Source organism: Papilio machaon, chromosome 12 (assembly GCF_912999745.1).
Source record: "Papilio machaon chromosome 12, ilPapMach1.1, whole genome shotgun sequence".
NCBI lineage: Eukaryota > Metazoa > Arthropoda > Insecta > Lepidoptera > Papilionidae > Papilio > Papilio machaon.
Genome location: NC_059997.1, coordinates 8,006,256 through 8,030,715, shown reverse-complemented (window position 1 = coordinate 8,030,715; position 24,460 = coordinate 8,006,256). Strand labels below are relative to the sequence as shown.

At 33.8% G+C, this 24,460-nt stretch overlaps 1 protein-coding gene across 2 annotated transcripts in view; it reads left to right on the top strand.

Moving 5' to 3' along the window:
* The window catches only part of LOC106709138 (protein trapped in endoderm-1), a 38,924-nt gene that overhangs the window by 3,880 nt on the left and 10,584 nt on the right, over positions 1–24,460 (top strand). For both annotated transcript variants that reach the window (XM_045680242.1, XM_045680243.1), the window contains exons 2-4: positions 10,190–10,485; positions 18,342–18,474; positions 18,660–18,773. In XM_045680242.1, the coding sequence (XP_045536198.1) occupies positions 10,380–10,485; positions 18,342–18,474; positions 18,660–18,773 (353 nt within the window). In that variant the 5' untranslated portion in view covers positions 10,190–10,379. The remainder of the gene's footprint in view (positions 1–10,189; positions 10,486–18,341; positions 18,475–18,659; positions 18,774–24,460) is intronic.

The following is a 24,460-nucleotide window of genomic DNA, read 5'->3' as shown; positions in this document are numbered from 1 at the left end:
GACTAGATATCTTTAATTAACGTACACCTACATCCACTATACTTGTGTAACATTTATTAGCGCATGTGCAATAGACAACGCAATTTGTTTTTTTCTACAGCCTTATATTATCTTAAAATAAATAATAGTATATTCAATCAAAAATAACTTGTAGTAGATCGTAAGAATTCGTTAACATTTATGATGTTTTGAGTAATACATTCAAATTGGATTAGACGTATCAGTAATAGTATTAGTTTATTTTATTATAAAACTAGCTTTTACCCGCGACTCCGTCCGCGCGGAATAAAAAAAAATAGAAAATGGGGTAAAGATTACCCTATGTCCTTTTCCTGGTCCTAAGCTACCTGCCCACCAATTTTCAGTCAAACCGATTCAGCCGTTCTTGAGTTATAAATGGCGTAACTAACACAACTTTCTTTTATATATATAGACTAGCTGTGCCCGCGACTTCGTCCGCGTGAAATACTATTTTGGGTAGCATTTTTTTTGGGCTAATTATTTTATTTAACCAACGTGCTATGCTTTGATGTATGTAGAAGAACATAGAAAGAGGTGTGCCCGGACCGCGCCAAATGTAGGTCCTGGGTCTCTGCCTATCCCTCTGGGTTAGGCAGTTGTAGTTGTGGTTTTTACTTAAACTTATAAAAAATGAGAAAAAATATAAAACTTACAAAATATTCACATAAACATCTTCCCATACAAACATTCATCCCCTATTCCGTTTTGTTACATTGCAACCTTGAGGGTAAAAGTTTTACAAATTTAAAATGTCATATTTATTTATATCAAATCAGCAGCCTAAAAAATAAGTTTAAAGCTTCTAACTGTAAAAATGACGATACTTCCATACAAATTTCCACCCTCACTTTCAGCCTCTTATAACCCTTTTTTCGCGTTAAAAAGTAGGCTTTGTCCTTCCTCAGGCTCTAGACTAAATATTGGTAAGGGTAACATCAAAACATATTAAACAAAACGTTCACCAAAACCTTACATATTGCCTAACAAAATTTCATCCCCTATTGATATTTAGCACTATTGGGGGCAAAATTTTTACAAAAATTTAATTTCCTATTTATTTATATAGAATTAGAACCTCAAAAATAAGTTTCAAGCTTCCAACTGGAAAAATGACGATAATTCCCTACAAACTTACACCCCACGTTCAACCCCTTTCAAACCCTTTTTCGCGTTAAAATGTGCCCTATGTCCTTCCTCAGGCTCTAGACTAAATATTGGTAAGGGTAATAGCAAAACATATTAAAGAAAACATTCAACAAAACCTCACATATTGCCAAACAAAATTTCATCCCCTATTGTTATTTAGCACCCTTGGGGGTAAAATTTTACAAAAATTTAATTTCATATTTATCTTTATCAAATTAGCAGCCTTGAAAATAAGTTTCAACCTTTCTACCTGTAAAAATGGCGATAATTCCATACAAACTTTCACCCCCACTTTCAACACCTTCAAACCCCTTTTTCGCGTTAGAATGTAGCCTACGTCTTTCCTCAGGCTCTAGACTAAATATTGGTAAGGGTTACAGCAAAGCATATTAAACAAAACATTCACCAAAACCGAATATATTGCAAAACAAAATTTCATCCCCTATTGTTATTTAGCACCCTTGGGGGTAAAATTTTTCCAAAAATTTAATTTCATATTTATATTTATCAAATTAGCCTTGAAAATAAGTTTCAACCTTCTACCTGTAAAAATGACGATAATTCCATACAAACTTTCACCCCCACTTTCAACCCCTTACAACCCTTTTTTGCGTTAAAATGTAGCCTATGTCCATCCTCAGGCTCTAGACTATCTGTGTAAAAAATTTCATTTAAATCGGTTCAGTAGTTTTTGCGTGAAAGCGAGACAGACAGACAGACAGACAGACAGACAGACAGACAGAGTTACTTTCGCATTTATAATATTAGTAAGGATTAGAACCTCAAAAATAAGTTTCAAGCTTCCAACTGGAAAAATGACGATAATTCCCTACAAACTTACACCCCACGTTCAACCCCTTTCAAACCCTTTTTCGCGTTAAAATGTGCCCTATGTCCTTCCTCAGGCTCTAGACTAAATATTGGTAAGGGTAATAGCAAAACATATTAAAGAAAACATTCAACAAAACCTCACATATTGCCAAACAAAATTTCATCCCCTATTGTTATTTAGCACCCTTGGGGGTAAAATTTTACAAAAATTTAATTTCATATTTATCTTTATCAAATTAGCAGCCTTGAAAATAAGTTTCAACCTTTCTACCTGTAAAAATGGCGATAATTCCATACAAACTTTCACCCCCACTTTCAACACCTTCAAACCCCTTTTTCGCGTTAGAATGTAGGCTACGTCTTTCCTCAGGCTCTAGACTAAATATTGGTAAGGGTTACAGCAAAGCATATTAAACAAAACATTCACCAAAACCGAATATATTGCAAAACAAAATTTCATCCCCTATTGTTATTTAGCACCCTTGGGGGTAAAATTTTTCCAAAAATTTAATTTCATATTTATATTTATCAAATTAGCCTTGAAAATAAGTTTCAACCTTCTACCTGTAAAAATTACGATAATTCCATACAAACTTTCACCCCCACTTTCAACCCCTTACAACCCTTTTTCGCGTTAAAATGTAGCCTATGTCCATCCTCAGGCTCTAGACTATCTGTGTAAAAAATTTCATTTAAATCGGTTCAGTAGTTTTTGCGTGAAAGCGAGACAGACAGACAGACAGACAGACAGACAGACAGACAGAGTTACTTTCGCATTTATAATATTAGTAAGGATGTTTAAACTATTAATAAAATCAGCCGTTAAGTAATTCTTAATTAAAATGAAATTCAATGCATCCTCGCGTGACGTTGTAGTCTATTTTAAATTGATAGAATAATAATCATAACGTCTTGTCTGTTGTAACCATTGTTTGTTTTCATAAACTACATGTTAACGAACAAAATGCTGACATGTATTCATCGTAGCAGTTATTGTTACTTAAATTATTTTAAACATATTAAAACAGTCTTATTACGTTATTTGCAATATTGAAACTAAAAGTTAGGAGACCAATATTTTTTTCAGTCCAAGCGAAAATCTATATATATAAAAGAAAGTCGTGTTAGTTACACTATTTATAACTCAAGAACGGCTGAATCGATTTGACTGAAAATTGGTGGGCAGGTAACTTAGAACCAGGAAAAGGACATAGGATAATTTTTAACCCGTTTTCTATTTTTTATTCCGCGCGGACGGAGTCGCGGGTAAAAGCTAGTTTGTTATAAAATTTAAATTTATTGCCAGCAACAAAAATAATACAATCTCATGGTTAAAACAAATATTTAGAAAACACATTTTTTCACAAACAAAACAACGTAATTAACATACGATATAATTGGTTAACACTTTGATCTATGAAATCTTCAAAGCGTGTAAAAATAAATTAATTATACATCAAATAAGTTCATTAACGTTTAACTAAGTTCGTTACAAGGTTATTATTGTTTCATCTTATTTATTCTATATTTAAGGTTAGGATGTAGTTGTAACAAATTGGTTATCTGTGCAATTGCGAAAGCGCGGGTATCTTTTTCTATCTGTAAACTTTTTTTGGTCCATTCTATTTTGATATGACGAGAAAGAAATTATTGTCTATGCTTATTTTCTGTAAATGTGAAAAAATCGAATGCTTTTTGGTCATAGCCTAGTGACGTACTGTTAGACCAAAATATTTACTAGAGGCGTGATCTGGAGCTCTCGTTTGAAGAGATTGATTCATCGGGATACTAAAATACAAGCACTTGTGGCGGCGTCCAGCGCTATTGCGTCAGTTTGATCGCAGACCTGGTTTTTGTATGAACTATTTTATTGCGCTTTTATGCACCTAAATGGAGAAAGCATGACCTTGAAATAGAATAGAATGAGAGAGGAATAAATCACAAAGTATAGAGCTCTTGGAATTAACCGTGAATTTCAAATAGCGTAACGATGTAACTGCAAAATTGTTTAATTATTACTGTAAATTAAGCAAAAAAGCTTGAATTTTACCGCAAACCTGATTTTGAAATCTTTTATTTTATTTTAACAGTAATTTCTTAATTTTTCGTGTTTATGTTGAATCATTTTAATCTTACTAGTATTAATTAGTATGCGAAAGTTTAGGTCGATGGATAGATGGATGTTTGTTAGAAGGTATCTCCCGAACGCCTCAACGGATCTTAATAAAATTCGGCACAAATGTAGAACATACTCTGGAATGACATAGACTACTTAATATGTTTTTTTTTAATTCCGCGCGTACGGAGTCGCAGGCGACAAGTAACAAGACAAAGAAATAATTTGTGGAATTAAAGCTTTTGGACGACGACCGTGGTATTTTTTTCTTCTTTATTTTAGTGTATGTAACTGGCCACGTACAGCCGTACAGCACAGTTAAAGAGCAACCTCATTCGTTACGCCTGCCTTTGACGTAATCCTCTCAATTGGGATATAATAAAAACCGTATCGAATTTGTTTTTGTGAGTGTTCCGCTCAAACTTCGATATTCGAACTGAAAGTGTGTTAAGTGTACTACCATTATAACTTCCTTTCTGTAAAACACTTTAGAGGTTATGTTTTACTGTTTATATTTATTAGTTTTCGGGGAATTGTGTTTAAAGCTATTCATTTTTTGTAATCAAAAAGTTGTAGAGGCAATATCAACTAATAGAATACCAACTCTGAACATTAACGGATACCTTTACCGTACGAAAGTAAAAAAATTGTTCTATTCATTCTTGTTAATGGTTTTATGGACTTATTAACTAGCTGTCGCCTGTGACTCCGTTCGCGCGAAGTTAAAAAAAACTTAATATGTGTCTATGTTCTACATATATGCCTAAATTTCAACGAGATTCATACAGCCGTTCTGGAGATATCTTCTAACAAACATCCAAACATTTACATTTATAATGTTAGTAAGATAATTTGTGCTTTCGTTGTACTTACAACTCAATTACACAAATATACTGTTTAGTAATAAGTAAGGACTATAATTAACCCATCCTTTACCTTCTGATACAGTCAAGTACATAAGTTATTTATGTCTAAAAACAAACTATTAGGAAGGAGCAAGACATTCACTGGAAGCCTTGACCGCCCACGCATACTAAGTGCGTGACTTTTATACCACATAGTATATTGGTCACCCGTCCGCCTACGACCGCCTTGCATTTGTAATATTTTTTCTTAAATCTAATATTTTAATTTTAATATATAAAATAAAGTCGTGTTAGTTACACCATTTATAACTCAAGAACGGCTGAATCGATTTGACTGAAAATTGGTGGCCAGGTAGCTTAGAACCAGGAAACGAACATAGGATAATTTTTACCCCGTTTTTATTTTTTATTCCGCGCGGACAGAGTCGCGGCTAAAAGCTAGTCTATGATAAATAACACTAATTATATCCTCATTGAGTTAAATAATGAAACATAAATAAACTTAGGTTATAGATGAATTATCTACATTTAAATTACCTTTTATTTAAATCTTCGAAATACAAAAATTCATATCCGTCACATTTCTGTCACTTGTAAATGTTGCTGGCCTCTAGTACCACTAGCTGTTTCCACCGCGATACTGTCCACGACGAATTAAAAAAAAATCATAATCGGTAGCCTATGTGTTCTTCCAGACTATGTTCTACATCTATGCCAAATTTCAGTGAGATCCGTTTAACAGTTCTGGAGATGCATAATAAACATCCATCCATCCGTACATCTAGACATACGATGATTGGCGATTTTTGTTGACTTCTAAGAAAATGACAGAAAGCAACGACTAACCGTCTTAAATAATTAATGAGGAAGATATATAAAGCTGTTCTCTTTCTACAATGGAAGGGTGAGAAATTGAAATTTGTCAAATATAATTCATATTTCGGTATGTGTGATATGAGGTGTACACAAACGTTAGCCAGATAATTATGGCAACCAAACAAAGCGGTCAGGTTACAAGCCAGTTAGCAAATTAATAACGACAAACAGAAACCACTTGATATGGATTAGATTGGCATCCGTCATTACTTTCAGTTTGGGTCGACACACGTTTAAGTAATCATATACGAGGGGAGGTCCAAAAGTTCGCGGAATGGAGGGGATGGAGTGGGGATAGGGTAGCTCGCTTAGTGTCATACTAATTGGGCACTCATAATTAGTATATATATAACATTTCAACCCTATAGTGCCATTCGTTTACGAGTACTCGCCTGCTGAACAAGTCAATCCGGAAGCAAACTGCAACTATGGAGAAAATTGAACATCGCGCTGTGATAAAATTCCTTACCAAGCAAGGAAAAAACGTTCAAACCATTTTAAATGAAATGGAAGCCGTTTATGGAGATCAGTGCCCTGGTAAAACAATGGTTTATAAGTGGCATGGTCTTTTTAAACATGGTCGAGATTCAATTGAAGACGACTCTCGCTCTGGGCGGCCAGCTGACGCCACCACATCAGACATCGTCGAAAAAGTCGAAAAACTTGTACTCGAAGACACACGTTTGAAGAAGAAACAATTATCTGCATTTGTTGGAGTATCAGATACAACTATTTTGCGTATCCTGCACGACCACCTGGGCATGACAAAAGTCAGTGCAAGATGGGTGCCGAGAATGCTCACGCCGCTTCAAAAACAGCAGCGCGTCGACGCGTCTAAGCACTTTTTGGAGTTGTGTGGAGACGAGCCCGTGCAGATTTTGGAGCGGATTGTTACTGGAGATGAAACATGGGTTCATCACTTTGAACCTGAGTCCAAACAGGAGTCCATGCAATGGCACAAAAAGGGTACACCACCTCCCAAAAAATTCAAGGTGTCAGAATCGGCGGGAAAGTTGATGGCCACTGTTTTTTGGGATTGTAAGGGAATATTACTCATTGATTATAAAGAAAAAGGTACCACTATAACCGGAGAATACTACGCACTCATATTAGAAAAGTTAAAGGAGTCAATTAAAGAAAAACGTCGAGGAAAATTGGCCAAGGGTGTGTTGCTTTTGCAAGACAACGCGCCGGTTCACAAGAGCCGAGTTGCCATGGCTGCTCTGCACACACATGGGTTCGAACCACTTGTTCACCCACCCTACAGTCCAGACCTGGCTCCTAGCGATTTTTATTTATTTCCAAATTTAAAAAAAGAGCTAAGGGGAAGGAAATTTTCCGACGATAATGAAGTGAAGGAGGCAATTTCGGCCCATTTTGAGGCCAAAGACAAAAAATATTTTTTCGATGGTTTAGAAAAATTAATTCATAGATCGAATAAATGTATTAGACTTAAGGGTGATTATATTGAAAAGGAAAAATAAATTTATTGTTATATTTCATTGACAACCCTTTCATTCCGCGAACTTTTGGACCTCCCCTCGTATATTAGACGAAGCGATAATTCCTACGTATATAGTCGAATGTCAAAGAGAAATGGTGGGCATTGAAAAGTGGTACATAGATTATGCTTTCTGTATTGTTTTTTTTAATCTCTGTTAAAACAGCCAGTAATGTTAAAGGATCGATATGCACATGTTCATGCCTTTATTTAGTTTAGCAAATGTTTTTTGTAGTTACTAATAAAAGTCTAAAAAACCTTAATGCAGTGGCGGACTTTACTTTACGCGGATACTTTCTTAAAAAAGAATTTCATAACGTTAACTGCTACCAAATCAATTTTTTTTGTTTATATGAATTACAGCTGCTTCAGTTTTGAAGAATTTTCTAGCAAAAAAGTACACAAAATATGAAAACTCTTCTGATATAGTGACCTATTGATGTAAAAATTACATACAGCGTGCGTTAGAAGATTGGCCGTGACCAAGTCTAACCATCGTGTCCTTGTCACATCGACTGTAGTGACATCTGTCATTAAGTATAGGATTAGCAGCAGTTTGTATGCAGATGGCGGACGACCGCGTAATGACAGCCTTGAACATGTCCGATACTTATGCTCTTAGTCAGAACAGTCAGAAACCGAACAAAGGAGATTTAAACAGTAGAACAACCAGTCAGATTACAAAGCGAAATAAAAATGACTGATCCAAACAATGTTGCCAACATTTAACAAAAAAATATTTCACCTTTAAAACAGCTATCTAAATGTGCAGTTCAAATAATTTTTTATTTATCTTCAAAGCATTTCACCGCTACAAATAGGCACAAGTATCATATTTTCGGCCAAATATCTAACATATAATTTTAACCCATACATCTAAATGTTCGAAACATCTCTCAGCCACTCCCCCATCCTTCCCCCAATTCCCCGTACTCTACAGTTATTTGTGGCCAGTAAATTTTGGACAGTGTACCGAGGGTGTCAAACAAACAGCTAGCGTTAGCCGACGCTTATTTAGGGCAAGACTGTCAATCAAAATACGTTACTCTGGCAGAAACATTATAGACATGTTAGCCCGAAAAACTATTACTGTAATACCCCAAAAATATCCTTAGACACTGTTTAATTAAACACGTGTTTAAATTCTTTGCCTTACGCTGATTAACATTATGGACGTCAACGTGGTTATTCGCTTCACAATAAATATATATCACCACACTGCTTTCGATATAAGTATCTTTTCTTATAAGGAAAGGATGAGAAGGGGAGGGATTTGATGGAGGAGGAGATGCATAGTAAGGTTAAATATTCTCTTTTTGTTCGTCTCCTCCTTCCTCCTTAAGGGTAGGCAACGCATCTGCAATTGCGAATGTCTTTGGGCAGCGGACGATTCGCCATTTCGGCGAATTCATGTGGCCGCTTGCTCCTTTGCCACCTTGTAATATAAAAAAAGTACTTTATTACTTATTGATAAAGATCTCATTACGCAAATCTCCTTATAATAATGATTCAATAGCCATGTTTAATAGTCCAAAATCGCGCCCAGTGTTATCGTCACTATATAAATAGGTTGACTTATGTTTAAGCTAAAATATATTTGGAACACTGTCTAACTTTTTTATGATAAGGTCCTTAATGTTTGCCACCAAAATATACGAGTTAATTTATTCTTAAGAACACATATCTGAGAAGAAATTCAATGATATGTGTGAAGTCAACTAACCCGCACTTGGCCAGCGTGGTTGACTATGGCCTAGTCACCTCTAACTTGGGGTAGGCTCCGAGCCCCTCAGTGGGGACGTATAGTGAGCTGATGATGATGATATTTTTCAGTGCCGTATCTAACTGTTTACTTAACACTAAAGTTTACATATATTGATGTTTGTTACCCCCATAACCACTGAAAGAATCTGGATGAAATTCGGAACAGATTACAGTTTAGAACAGAGCATAGGCTACTAGTTTTTTTATTCCCTGCGTATAAAATCGCACTCTTTTCTAGACTAGATTAGAAATAACTGTATTATTGTAGTTTTTAATGTATTTCTGATTGATATGGTGGAAAGAGCAATTATGTCAGTGAACAAATGGACTACGAACATCGTACGAGGAAAAACTGATACGGACACGTATGATTTCACTTGCTAATGTTATATAGTAGTTATAGCGCATCTAATGAATCCGGATGTAAACCGTGGAGTAAGACAATCTATGTTATTTAAAAGCAATTGCACGCAACTCCGTCTGCACGGAATTAAAAAAAACTTAATTAGTAACCAATGTGTTCTTCCAGATTATATTCTATATTAAATGTCTGCCAAATTTCATTAAGATCCGTTAAGGCGTTCCGGAGATAACTTCTAAAAGAACATCCATCCATCTAAACATTCGTTTTTATAATATTACCAGCTGTCGCCCGCGATTCCGTCCGAGCGCAGTTAAAAAAATAATAAAAAATAGATGTTGGCCGATTCTCAGACCTACTGAATATGCTCACAAAATTTCATGAGAATCGGTCAAGCCGTTTCGGAGGAGTACAGGAACGAAAACTGTGACACGAGAATTGTATATATTAGATTAAGATTACTATCTAAATAGCTAATAATATCTATTATTATTAAATCTGTCTGTCTGAATACATATATCTGTCGTTAACGATGTGAGAATTTAATCTAATTAATACAAAAGGAAACTTTTAACAGGTTGCATACTTTAACCGTAAGCTAAAATTAAATGAAACGCATTTCGATGCAAAAACAAACAAGGAATTACAAGATCCAGTTACGTTTGTTTACTTACTTAATCAATATGAACCGATTTCTTTTGTTTCAGGTAAACAATGTACTGACACGAAGACGGAAACCAGATCTACGGCTGGTAGAAAAACTTGATTAATAAGAAGAAAGTTCACTAAAGTTCAAACAATTAATAAAAATGACTGTCATCAATTTGAATCTCTTAAACGTGGATTAATAAATGTCAGTGGCGCTAGTGTAGTTACAGTATAGATTAAAAAACAAAGATGGAGGATTTAATTCACAATTCGACTTTAGACACAATCTATCCTCGGGAGGCGACGATATTGGCTGCGGTTTGTGCCTGCGTGTTCAGTGCTGTTGGCGTATTAGGTGAGGATATTTATTTAATCTCCAATAATATGCACAATAATTTATTTTATATCAAAAGGTAGCACACGAGCAAACGGCCGCTTGGATTCGCCGACATAGCGAGGCCATTGCCCATAGACATCCGCAAATGCAGATGCGTTGCCTACCTTTAATTAAAGGAGAAGGGGACGCACAGAAAGAGGATATTTCCCCTTCCTATGCATCCCCTCTTCCACCAAATCCACATCGCCTTCCCATCCTTTCCATAATAAGAAAAAGGTTGGAAAAGGAAAGACGATTAAAATTAGGCCTCCGGTACCACACTCATCAGACGAAACGCTAAATTGCTTCCACTTCACGCCTGTCTTAGGCACAAATTTGATTAATTAATGATGAACTCAGATTCTTTAATTGGTCGCTAAGTTAGAGCTTTAGTGTAGATTTCATATTTAATCCACATAAGCATAAGTTATTAGTTTTTAGTATCTGTCACTAGGTAAAAATAACTGTGTGTAATAACACGCTTTCACGACCCTATTTTATTTGAACCACCGTTATTGATAACAAAATAGTCCTGTATAGAGATGCCGTTATTTTAATATTCACTGCCATTAATTTTAAGCCAGTACGACAGCCAATTCGTCGTGGGGACGTCCTCATTTCCTTCCCCATAAGTTTATTTTATTCTCCCCTTATTGAAATATACTGTCATTTCTTCACAATATTGAATGAAATTCGGCATTTTGTTAGGGATAAATGAAGCAAAGAATAAAGATTCCACCAGAAAGCACCAATGTGCTGTTGCAATTGTTTTGAAGCAAAAATAATATACTGACAAACATCGTAGTTGCAAACCTGCGCTTTTAGAGTCTTGGGTATTGTTAAAAAAGTAGAATAAAAACTTTTTAGACAAGTCAAAAGTTATTAAAACCAGTTTTTAAATGCATACTTTTGAATCCTTATTCTATAAAATATTTAAAGAGATATGAGGAAAGAAATAGTGGAATATTTAACGGTTTTTTTTAACACGAAGTCCTAAAATATACAGGAAGATAATATGAATCACCAGAACGGATCAATTGTCGCATTCGAGTAAGGCGTGATAATCGTTCAAACGTTCAACATCTACAAACGGTGATTATTTTGTTTACACAATCGATTTATACACGTTGATAGCATCCTTCATGTACAGTAACCATGCATTATTAATTCTTACCAGGATTATCCTTTTTTGTCTTATAAACCGATGACAGTTAATTAAAGATTTATTGATGTTTAGTGGACGAAATTCTTAAAAGAAAAAATCTTTGTAAAGAAAGTCGTGTTAGTTACACTATTTATAACTCAAGATCGGTCGAACTGATTTAGCTGAAAATTGATGGGGAGGTAGCTTAGAACTAGGAGACGGACGGAAGGATAGGAACTTTTTTTTATCTTGTGTGCATTTTTTTTATTCCACGCGGACGGAGTCGCGGGTAAAAGCTAGTTATTTATAACGAGTAAGTAGGAGTATAGTATCTTTCCTTTTGGCATTTAACTCCTAACATTATGAGAATTTCTGATACTATCTAGTTTTCTGCAATTGCAAAACTTGTAAAATAATCTTCTTAACACAGTTACGTTCTACGATTCAATACACTGTAGAATTCTGTCGTACATTTGTATTAATAAATATTGCAGTCACTTTCATTCTTTTTGACAAAACAGAACAAAACATTATGTATGAATTCAAGACAGCGGTCGATTTTTCGGTGAAAGAACTCACTGACCAATATGTTATGTCTCGATTTTATCTACAAATCATGGTTACAGTAACATAGCGTTGCTCCATCCACATTGGAGGGAAGCGATGATATGATATTTGTTTACACCGCGCCATATTGTACCAGGGTGTCATAACAACGAGTGGTTTCTTTGAAGAGGCAATGGATATTTTATCGCATCACGCCATAACGCCCCTACGAGCGAAATAACCTCGGAAAGAATTCGCGTTCATAAAGAACTTTTTAACGTAAATTATCTATTAATAGATTTGTGTTTAAACATGCTATACTGGAGTTTAAAAGCTGTTTATATCTTTACTAGCTGTAGCTCGCGACTCTGTCCGCGCGGATTTAAAAAAACATAATAAGTAGCCTATATATTTTTCCAGACTATGTTCTAAATCTGTGCCAAATTTCATCAAGATCCGTTCAGCCGTTCCTGTGATACCTTCAAAAAACATCCATCCATCTGTACATTAGCATTTATAATATTAGTAAGATTCTTACGTAAGACTATGTAAGCTAGCGACTGTTTAATTCGCAAGTTTACAATCAAATTTCGAGTAAAATTTTTAGTGGAATATTTCGAACAAGTTTTAGTGCAATAAATTTTAACTCAAAGATATTTGAAATAATTGTATGTCTCTAAACTCATGCAAAACATATCTTAGTTTTAATCCATCAAACAGTTGTCTACACGTATCATATTTCAATTAAAGGTCAATATACACTAGAGCATTTTCTCAAGCATTTCTTTGTTATGTAACGTTCTTACGAATAATATAATACAGGTAAAAGCATAGCTTCCAAAGTACGTCTGATTCGTGAAAAGCGGCTCATTGTTTTATTACAAGTAAATGCTGTAGTATATACCCACCTTAACATGCCAGGCAAATATTAATCTCACTCTTTCTGGTATTTTTAATCTATATTCTACGTCTAGTTTTGCTTAAAAAGCGCACATTTTTATTAACTCTGTCCAAGACATTAATGTATAGTGATGTTAGATGACAAAACGGCATTAGAAAGCGATCGCAGGAACGTTAACACGATATAAAACTCTAATATAAGTGTCTACAACTAGGGATGTCTAACATATCGATAAGTATATCGATAAAAACAAAGTACATTGAATAATATGTATTTTGTTTATAATTTTGAGTCATATATTTATAGAAATATTACGTTATTGTATTTGTTTACAGATAATATAATATAATGTCAATTTGCTGATAATTTTGATGATATCATGGATTAAGTCATAACCTGATAATTACAGATGTCGATATTTTAAATTTCGTAACATATGCATTATGCATCTATTTAAGATAGAATAATAATTAATGTAATTGAGAATGTTTGGATAGATGGATGGATGTTTGTTAGAAGGTATCTCTAGAATGGCTTAACGGATTTCTATGAAATTTGTCATAAATATAGGTCTTATTCCATATAATGATAATTTTTATGACAGCTAGTTCAATATAACCTCCATAATAACAACGAACGTAACTTTAGAAATATCGACATTTATCGGTAATGTCACATCCCTATAGAAAACGACTCGTACCATCGATTCGCTGCATTTGCAGCTGAGTAAACAAACTACGTCGCTACATAATGAGATCTCGCGAGATCGAATCCGTAACGTTTTTATCATAGCGTTCTGTTTATTATCACTCCGTACGAACGTTCTTTTGTGCGCTATTTATTTTTACGGGAGAACAACTTGTTACGATGTATTCAACACTTTTATACGTGTAAGTAAAATCTAGACGTTACATTTTGATATAAAAAAAAACTATAGAAACTATTTGCCCACGTCATTTTAAAAATCTGAAGGTTAAAGATAAAACTTATTTATTAAGCAGTGTTTATTAAGAGACGGTAAGTTCATAACTTTTTTTTTGGTTAGTGTGGACAGAAGCATGTCTGTTTTAAAGCTCGCATGGATAAGTCACGTTTGGGACAAAAATGGGTCACAAACTGTTCAATGTATGCGTGTTATAACATTTCTACGGAGGATCAGAAATTCATTTTATAATTGACTAGCTTCTACCCGCGACTCCGTCCGCGCGGAATAAAAAAAAATGCACATAGGATAAAAAAAGTTCCTATGTCCGTCTCCTAGTTCTAAGCTACCTCCCCATCAATTTTCAGCTAAATCAGTTCGACCGATCTTGAGTTATAAATAGTGTAACTTTCTTTTATATATATATAAGAAGATAGCAGATTATATACTTTATTTTTGATTGAAAGAATGTTTTAACAAATTCAAGGATGCAAAGCATTGACGAAATTCACTTTAACATACTAGGAAAACAAAATAAATTTGGACCAAACTAATAAGTTTGGGGAGATTTACCCGATTTCATGGTAAAAGTAAGGGTGAATAACATTAGGGTTGCTGTTAATTCATCACGATGTCAATTTGATGTCCGGAACAGACAGGGGATCGGAGGGAAGGGTCAGCCGGACGCAACAGACAAACAACATCGATCATCTGAAATGGGAAACCAGTACAGTGAACAAAACAATGGTTTCATAGAGTGCGCTAAAACGGATACTGTATAGGTCATTGTTTATAGAGCGTCGGTTGCTCAAGGGTTAAGCGCTTGACTTGTAATCTGCAGGTCCTGGGTTCGAATCCCGCCATGTAACTGAGTTTTTAAATTTTCGTTTTACATATGTACATTTATCTGACGTTCTTACGGTGAAGGAACACTTCGTGATGTAATCTGCACATATCTGAGAAGAAATTCAATGATATGTGTGAAGTTGACTATGGCCTAGTCACCCCTAACTAAGGGTAGGCTCCGACCTCATCAGTGGCGGCGTATAGTGAGCTGATGATGATATACTTTACGAAACGAAAACTCTGAATACCCCTTTTTAAAGAAATTGCGTGCATAGATGAACTTGTTTGATACAGTTAATGTGGTGTTTTCGTCAAATGACCAATGTCGACCAATATTTTACGTAATACCGGCATCGTAATCTTAATACGTTTATTTATAATTAAATTCGTGATAGATCCTAAAGTCCTCACCCAATGACGTCTGAAAATGTGTTATTGAATATAACTTTGTTATAAGGAATAAACTAGTGCTTTATCATGACGTTACCTGTTTTATGTGGTCAAAATCGTGCTAGCCTAAAAGTGTCTATTTACCGTATTTTTCAGAGCCCATACGTCCAAGACCTAAGGGTCATACTTGATCATTGTTGTTGTGTTATTGTTCTAAAGCTATATTAACTTCCTTTACATATAAAACATTCGATAAAAAAAACAAGAAAGCTTTTACATCATAAACAACACGTAACATTTATAAGAAAAATAATATTATTGTGCAATTGAGGAAATCTCCGGCGTAGCTATAGGTCCGTAAGACTTATTACATCCGGTCTCTTGAACTGTGGGGAAAAAAAATAAATCATAGCAGCGATAGACCGGCGCATAAATTTATGATATTTTATTACTCGCATTCAACATTATTATAAACGGCGTGAATAAGTCACGGTTTTAAATTTAGAACTGGTCAGATATAACCTCCTTTATTACTAGTTTTGACATTAATGAGCTTGGATGTAGTTTACTAGTGTTAATTTTACGACAATGCAATTCGAGCATCAAAGTTTCTCTGACTCGTGGCAAAAGAGAAGAAGAAAGTATAGTACATCTACAACTCACAAGGATTTAAAATTATAAATCCTCTTACAAGCAAACCCCTAACAACAGGGAACATTTAAAAAAGTTATATGAATTTACTAATGTTAAATTTTATTAGTAAAATATACTTTTAACATTTACTGTTTTAGTTAATAAAGTAGTTTTGTTTCAATAATTTGTTTTTTTACCGTGTCTTTTTTATATTATGTCTGTGTTTGTTTTCTTTTTAATTTGTAAATGTTTATTCCATAAAACTGGCCAGTGTGTCTTTAACCCGATAATACCAAAAAGGTTGGTTGGTTCGAATGTAAATACTTCTTAATATTGGCAGGTTCGTACGTCGATCTTTATTTAAACTAATAGAGGAAAAATAAACTCATTTCTCGTCGGGTGGTTACATAAAAAAGTAATGTTTATATTCGTAGTGTATTTTTGTACGGCACGCCGTGTGCTTTGTTGTGGCAATAAATAATTATTTTACAGCCTTTTTATTTCGCTATATGCCATATTTATTTTCATTTTTGAATATGCTGTGAAAAAAATTACGTGGGTACACAGAGATCACCTTAGGATTAAGCGAGTACAATTAATTCCAGTTGTCAGTAGTAAAAAAAAAATGATAGCATTTTTACTACTCTCTGCTATTATAACTACTGATTAGTTTTAAAAAAAATAGCTTAATACGAATTTTACGATTTCTCATCTAAAAATAATTAAAATTGTAGAACATAACAACGGGATAGTTCGGGACTTGGATGGGAGTAACAATTACTCAAATTTTCAATTTAAATTGATTAAAAAATGTGTGAAAGAAATTCAAATAATATTGATTCAAATGACTACATATAATTCTCTTAAATATAATAAATTCTTAGTCAAATGTTTAGGAATCCATAGCTTATGCGTGCTTAAGTACTATTATATGAATGTTTCTAAATTCCAATCCAATCGGTCTCGATCGAGTTCAGATAGCCCCCGCAGCACAAACAATAATTGTACGCAATTATGAATACGCGATGGTATAATGACTTTTGTCAGTGTTACCATGTAAAAAATTAAAATTTACGGATTTCATTAAAAAAAATATATCACATTCACATGTTACAAATTGTTGAAGAAATTATTTTTAACTTAATGTAATTTATTGAAACTTTTTTATATTTAATAATATTTCGATTAATTCTTTTTAATTTGTATTCAGTTTTGTTATTGAGTCGTCAAATGACAAGCTTGACCTTCACTCAACCATTAACCAATTACTCAATTTCATGTTATTAATTATGTCGTATATAAAAATAATTAAATATAGATAAAAATAACAACCCAGCGGTGTGTATCAATTAAGTTTATTGCTCCAACACAATTCCATTTCGCAATGTTTACCTTTCACTTTTATATCCTCACCAATGGCGTTATTACAGTATATTTTGCACGTGTTTGACACACCATACTGTGATGTAGGATATGTTATTCATTAACTTTGGTGTTATAAATTATCTTTGTCCTTCTAATCTTTTTTAATTGAAGCATGATAGAGCCCAGACCTATTTTGATTCTTAGAGTAATTAAATTTATTATACTATTACTAGCTGACGCCCACGACTCCGTCCGCACGGAATTAAAAAAAATAGTGGCCTATGTGCTCTTCCAGACGCATCTTATATATATATAAAAAAAAAGTCGTGTTAGTTACACTATTTATAACTCAAGATCGGTCGAACTTATTTAGCTGAAAATTGATGGGGAGGTAGCTTAGAACTAGGTGACGGACATAGGAACTTTTTTTATCTTGTGTGCATTTTTTTATTTCGCGCGGACGGAGACGCGGGTAAAGGCTAGTTTATAATATTAGTAAGTTAATACAGATGATCGAATTATAAAATAAAATCCCGCTTTGCTATTAAATTATGGTAACATGAATTTATACTTTTAACATACGTAATCTACATTGAATGGCGGCTTGACATTAAAGTTGGTATTGTTCATCTTGTGGGATCGCTGGCGTATTATAATACGGATTTAGTCCAAGGCCCGAACTACTTCCATCTGGCTTTAAAAATTTAATGAGGTTCCCCTGCATTTATGATTTTTTCTACATATTAGTATAGTAGTCATATACGTTATGTATAATAATTATAAGTATGTTGATATATATCTAACTAGCTTTTACCCGCGACTCCGTCTGCGCTTAATAAAAAAGATGCACACAAGACAAAAAAGTTTCTATGTCCGTCTCCTAGTTCTAAGCTACCTCCCCATCAATTTTCAGGTAAATAAGTTCGACCGATCTTGAGTTATAAATAGTGTAACTATCCATTCTTGTAAGGCTTAGCCATAAGTGTTAAATTCCATGCCGCGCCATGTTGTAAGTGCACTGTGTCGTATTCAAGGTGTTTTTATAAGGGTTTCCTTATTTTATTATATAAATTTCTTTTCTCTTCCAGGCAACTTCATAACAACGGTGGCTCTACTGATGCACCCAAAGCTGCGCGGTCACGTCACAACAATGTTCGTGCTGTCACTCTGCGTCTCCGATCTTCTCTTCTGTTCTATTAACCTCCCTTTGACAGCCAGCAGGTAATCATAGACAACAATACATTTTACAAGTAAGTCAGATGTTCATGCACTTGGTATAAATAGGCTTGTTTGCATTGAGTTAGAAGATGTAAAAACCTTTAACGAGAATTAAATTTATTAACACTAATCTACCATAGTGCATTTTAACGTAGATATATTTATTTAACTTCAATATTGTTGTTTAGGTACATAAAGCAGCAATGGACGCTGGGCCCGCGTTTGTGTCAGATGTTCGCTTTCGTGTTCTACGGCAATGAGGCCGTCTCACTCTTGTCTATGGTCGCCATCACCATAAACAGGTAAGACTTTTCCCGAGGTAAAACATCGCCATCGCCCCAGTTCTATTATATGGAATTGTAATTACTAAAGACATAAATGTCTCTAAAATTATACCTTATTCAGTCATACAAGAATTTTATCGTGAAACTTAATATTGTGCTTTGTAAGCTATACTTTATACATATTTTTGATGTGAAACATCTATAGGATCACTTGTAAACCGAATTGTTAGCGTGGCGACGCTTGCCGTGGCGACGGGTCGCCACGCTATACTGAGGTATACATTATTATTATAATAATTATTATAATTATTATTATCATTTTTATCATTATTGTCATTGTCATTATTTTATCATTATTATCATTATCATTATTATTATTTATTTAATTATAATATTTTATGCATATTACTTGTACACACATGATGTTTCATATCTGGCAGGCGTCCCATGACGGCTCACAAGTTTTTTTTAAAATACATCTTTCTATTTTTGCATAATTTCAAGTATCTTCAAGCATTTATAATCTTATTTTAGCTAATATAATAAAAACTAAATGTCCAAAAAGAGAAATCCTTTCATACAGTTTTTGTTTTTAAAAGACGTGGAAAGCCGCAGAAAGATAAAAGTACGCGATGTTTATATTACATCATACAGTAACTCAGACAGCAAAGCAATCAATTAAGTTGTAAAAAAAAAGTAGTGGCAACACTGAATTTGAGTAATAAGAGGTGTGAACAAAATTACAGAACGTATCTTTGCTAAGTGTGTTCGATGATTTAACAGAATTAAATTAAATTAAATTTACGGCTTAACTGTTCTTACAGCTTACGCAGTTTTGGCGATTCGAATCCCAAACTATATTTATTTTTACATTTTTTAAGGTTTTTAATTTTATTATCAGAGCGTTATATAAAATTGATATATATTATCGCAACAATTATTGGTTTCTATTCGACATCTTTAAAAATTAAGGAACCACAATATTCCTTGTCCTTTTTTTAACCGCGACATCATTAGCATGTTTTTTTATTGTTCACGTTTGTTATTGTAAGTTTCGTCATTTAATTCCGCGCGGACGCTTGGAAAATTCTACTGCAACCGGACTGAAGATACCTAACAGTAAGAGAAAAATATTTTGATACAAATTGTCAATTAATTTAACAGAAGTTGTATACTTTCAAAGTGTATTTCAAGGATATGGATATACGAGTAGAATTCAATTTCAATGACCGCAATGACAAGTGAAAACACTCTCCGCCCACTCGCTTTATCCCGAGATGGCCGAACCTAATCGTTATTAATTTTATTTAAATATTTAATACCCCAAAAAAAAAAAAATTAAAATTGTTTTTGTTAAGAAAAAAACATATTCTAAGTACATTACCAGATTTCTCCTTTTCATTAAAAAAATCAAGCTCTATATGTGATTGATAATATTGAAAAATAAAAACCTTGTAAGCCTGGGATTCGAACCATTAAACTTACGTACTGCGGCGAAAATAGTAAAACACTGAAACTAGCACATATTGTGACAGAGTAAAATTTGATGTTACTTACTAGCTTTTACCCGCGACTTCGTCCGCGCGGAATAAAAAAAATGCTCACAAGATAAAAAGTTCCTATGTCCGTCTCCTAGTTCTAAGCTACCTCCCCATCAATTTTCAGCTAAATCAGTTCGACCGATCTTTAGTTATAAACAGTGTAACTAACACGACTTTCTTTTATATATATAGATTAGGTATCTGTCATGTATCGTCAATTTATAAATTTTAAACTTTATAATAATAAGAAGAAAAATGTTGGGTTGTCCGATAAGTTCGTGCCCATTTTTAAGGGAAATTTTAAAGGCCCTTAAGTTTTGGAATACGTCTTTTAAATTATATTTGTTCGATTTTATAGCAAAACGTCTTATGTATTTCGGCAAAAATTAAGTGAATCAGTTTTTATAAAACTGATAGAAAAGAACGAATCGTGTCCTACCATTTGTCAAAATATGGCTGAAGTTATCCTCTTTTAGTATGTACTAGCTTTTACCCGCGACTCCGTCCGCGCGGAATAAAAAAATAGAAAACGGGGTAAAAATTATCCTATGTCCGTTTCCTCGTTCTAAGCTACCTGCCCACCAATTTTCAGTTAAATCGATTCAGCCTTTCTTGAGTTATAAATAGTGTAACTAACACGACTTTCTTTTATATATATAGATGTGTTATGTAAACATGTCACATGTTTTCAATAATTGTAATATATTCGGGTCTATTCTAAACTACCTATTGAAAATCGGAACGAAATTATTGGACAACCTATTATGTTGATACAAAGCGTCAAATGAATTTAACAGAAGTAGTATATTTCAAAGTGTATCTTAAGTGAATAGGGATAGAGTTCAATTTTGTCTAATGTTACGATATTTTTGCATACTTTCGATGCTTCGTTACTATTGACGCTCTGTCTGTTACTATAATTATGGGCACTTTGAATGTACTCATATATATGACGATGTGAACGCTTCGATGTTTTTGAGCAGAGTGGATGCTTCAATTAATTTGATGACTTTGGTTGTACTTATATAATTGATCACTTTAGGTGTTCCTATATATTTGGATATCTTGACTGCCACTATATTTATGAAGCTGACTGTACATATACCCGAGAAAAATTCTATCCCCAAACCCAATTTCAATTACGTATATATTACCCTACTTTAATGCATTAAAATACTCACTAACAACAAACATATGATAGTTTGTAAAGAACTCGAAATACTTAGTTTAATAAATGACGTGACGTGTAAACTATACGCCCGTATGTCACGCATTAAAATCTCCCGACAACTTAAACTAACGGGTTATGATGGCAACATACCATTTAACTTCAAAGTGCGTCTATTGTTGTTTGAAAAGTTGCCCGAGTTAAAGGATCCATTTAATGTGTCGGCTGATTTATACAGATCCTTTACGATTATTGAAACAAAGTAATAAATGTCAGCTTTATTTACTACTCTTTTTAATTACTTTTTCTATTCATGATTTTTTTTAAGGTTCAATAAATCTATTAATTATTTTTTTGCCTTGGTACGCAATTTCCGGTTTATTTATAAAGAAACTAGCTGTCGACCGCGACTCCATCCGCGCGCAGTTAAAAAAAACTTCATAGGGGTAAGAAAAATAGATGTTGGCCGATTCTCATACCTACTAAATATGCTCACAAAATTTCATGAGAATCGGTCAAGCCGTTTCGGAGGAGTACGGGAACGAACATTGTGACACGAGAATTTTATATATAAGATAATTAAATAACCAATACAATTCAGTTTTGTAACACCTTTAGCAAGATACATAAGAATTAAAATTTGTGTTAATAATTCAACTTTTATTATAGCTTGGCTGAAAAATATTTTTACTTATTGTCTCCGGTCAGAAAATTTGATTACACTTCGTCTGAGAACATAAAAATGTTAAAAGCCGGATGAGGAGTGACGCGTCCCAGACGGCGCTCTTTGATACACTTCATTTCCTTGTAACCAATTCCCTGACCGAATTTTGTTGTCAATAAATCTTTCAATATATTAAAAGGCAGACACACTTACTTATTTTAATTTACCCCATCAAAGTAAACACCGCTATAAAGACTTTTGGACACTATGGTTTTTATTTCTTGTGAAATACAAATGTAAAAATTATCATACTGTAAATTACTACAGTTCGAAAGTTCTCTTTTTCTGCTAAAATAATTGCATTAACCAAACCAAAATTAAAATAAACACCTCAGTAATTAAAATTACTTATCGCTTTTTTAAATAACACTTAAAATATGAATCATACTTTCTAATCTCACAATGCATAAAGAAAGTTATTAATTATCTGTACCACAGCGGTCTATAATTTACACTGCAATATGTCGGTAAAACAGAGAGAAAACTGGCAACATTGCAGCACAACTGTCATTATGTTTAATGCGCGGGAAAAATAATTTCGTCTTTTAATTTGACGCATGCACGATAGTAAGTTTTTCATAGACATTGCATGACCACAGAGAACGTAAGTATTACTAATAAGATTTTTTTTATTATTTTACATATATAAGAGTAAAATGAATCCTTACATTTTGCTCCATTATTGGCTTACAATAAGGTACGCGTTCATTCCAGTACAAATGAAGTATTGTAGAATCGATCTACCAGTGTTGTTATGTTTGACATGCAAATTTCCTATTTCACCAACAACACAATACATCTTTTGTTACGACAGTCGATACAGGATCGTGTAACAGCATAAATTGTTACTGTGAGTTGCTGAAACAGCTGTACAGAAACATATTGTCATCGCAACAGAGATGGAAATATCATTTTGTAAGTTTAAACCAAAAGTAAAATAGTAAAGTGAGTTTGCCATTTTCAATAAGCTATCGTGTTTTGTCTTTATTACACTTACAGTAACCTATATATTACATACAGCGCCGGTGACTCAGGGGTTAAGCAATTGACTTGTAATCTGCACATCCTGGGTTCTACCCCGCCATGTACCAATGTTTATCGATTTTCAATTTACATAATATGTATCGAGTCAACCAATCCGTACCGGGCCAGCATGGTTGACTATGACCTAGTCACCTCTAACTAGAGGTAGGCTCCGAGCCCCTCAGTGGGAAAGTATAGTGAGGTGATGATGAACCTGTATTTTCCAATGTTTTTTTTTTACGTTTGCCTCACGAATTTCCATCCATCCTTACATTTAAATTAACGTAAAATACATCTTATTTTAATACATTATAGATAGACAATTTTTTTTTCTTTAAATAGATCGGTATTTATTTGACTAGTAACGTACCAAGAATAGTCACAGCATTTGAACATAATTTACGTCTGTCGACATCTGTAAACTGAAATTATAACACAACACAGAGCAGCGCGTGGTACAAAATAAAAAAGAACAGCGAATATATTTACAGATAAAAAAATATCATCTTAAAAATTATGAACTAACATCTTACTAATATTATAAATGCAAATGTTTGGATGGATGAATGTTTGTGTAAATGTATCTCCGGAACAGCTCAACGGATTTTGATGAAATTTAGCATAGATATAGAGCATAGTCTGAAAAAACACATAGGCTACTAATAAAGTTTTTTTTTTGATTCCGCGCGGACGGACTCGCGGGAGACAGCAGCAATATTTACTCCTGATTTGTTTCACTTTAGTTTTTTAACAAACATAGCAATTTCATTAAAGAAAAGGTATTTTTAAAAGTCAATTATAACCGCGAAATATTTTTGTATTTTCTTGACACAATTTTTTTTTGTTTCGACATTTGAAAGGAAGCCCACAGTATTTTTAAGACTTTTTAAAGAATACATTGAAAGTAAATAACGGATCTTAATTCATCATAGCATTAAAATCCTACATCTTAAGTTAGAATAATAGTTTTTCAGTATAAAAACTTCCCGCTACCGCTTATATCTTACGCCGCTCGTTCAACCATAAAAATAAACGTGGTGTCTTCAGAGAGCGGGTCAGTATCCGGAGCACAAGGGCCGCTTGTTCTGCCCTCAGTGGTAACACCGCTATGCCACATGCCCTTCATGTACCTTCAGAATTTTATTCTTCATTTATTAAATCCGTGATATAGAATTACTTTGTTCTTATTATACCGTAAGCTATAAGTCCAAACAGACTGCAAAATCTTTGTAAGAACTTTGAATCTTTG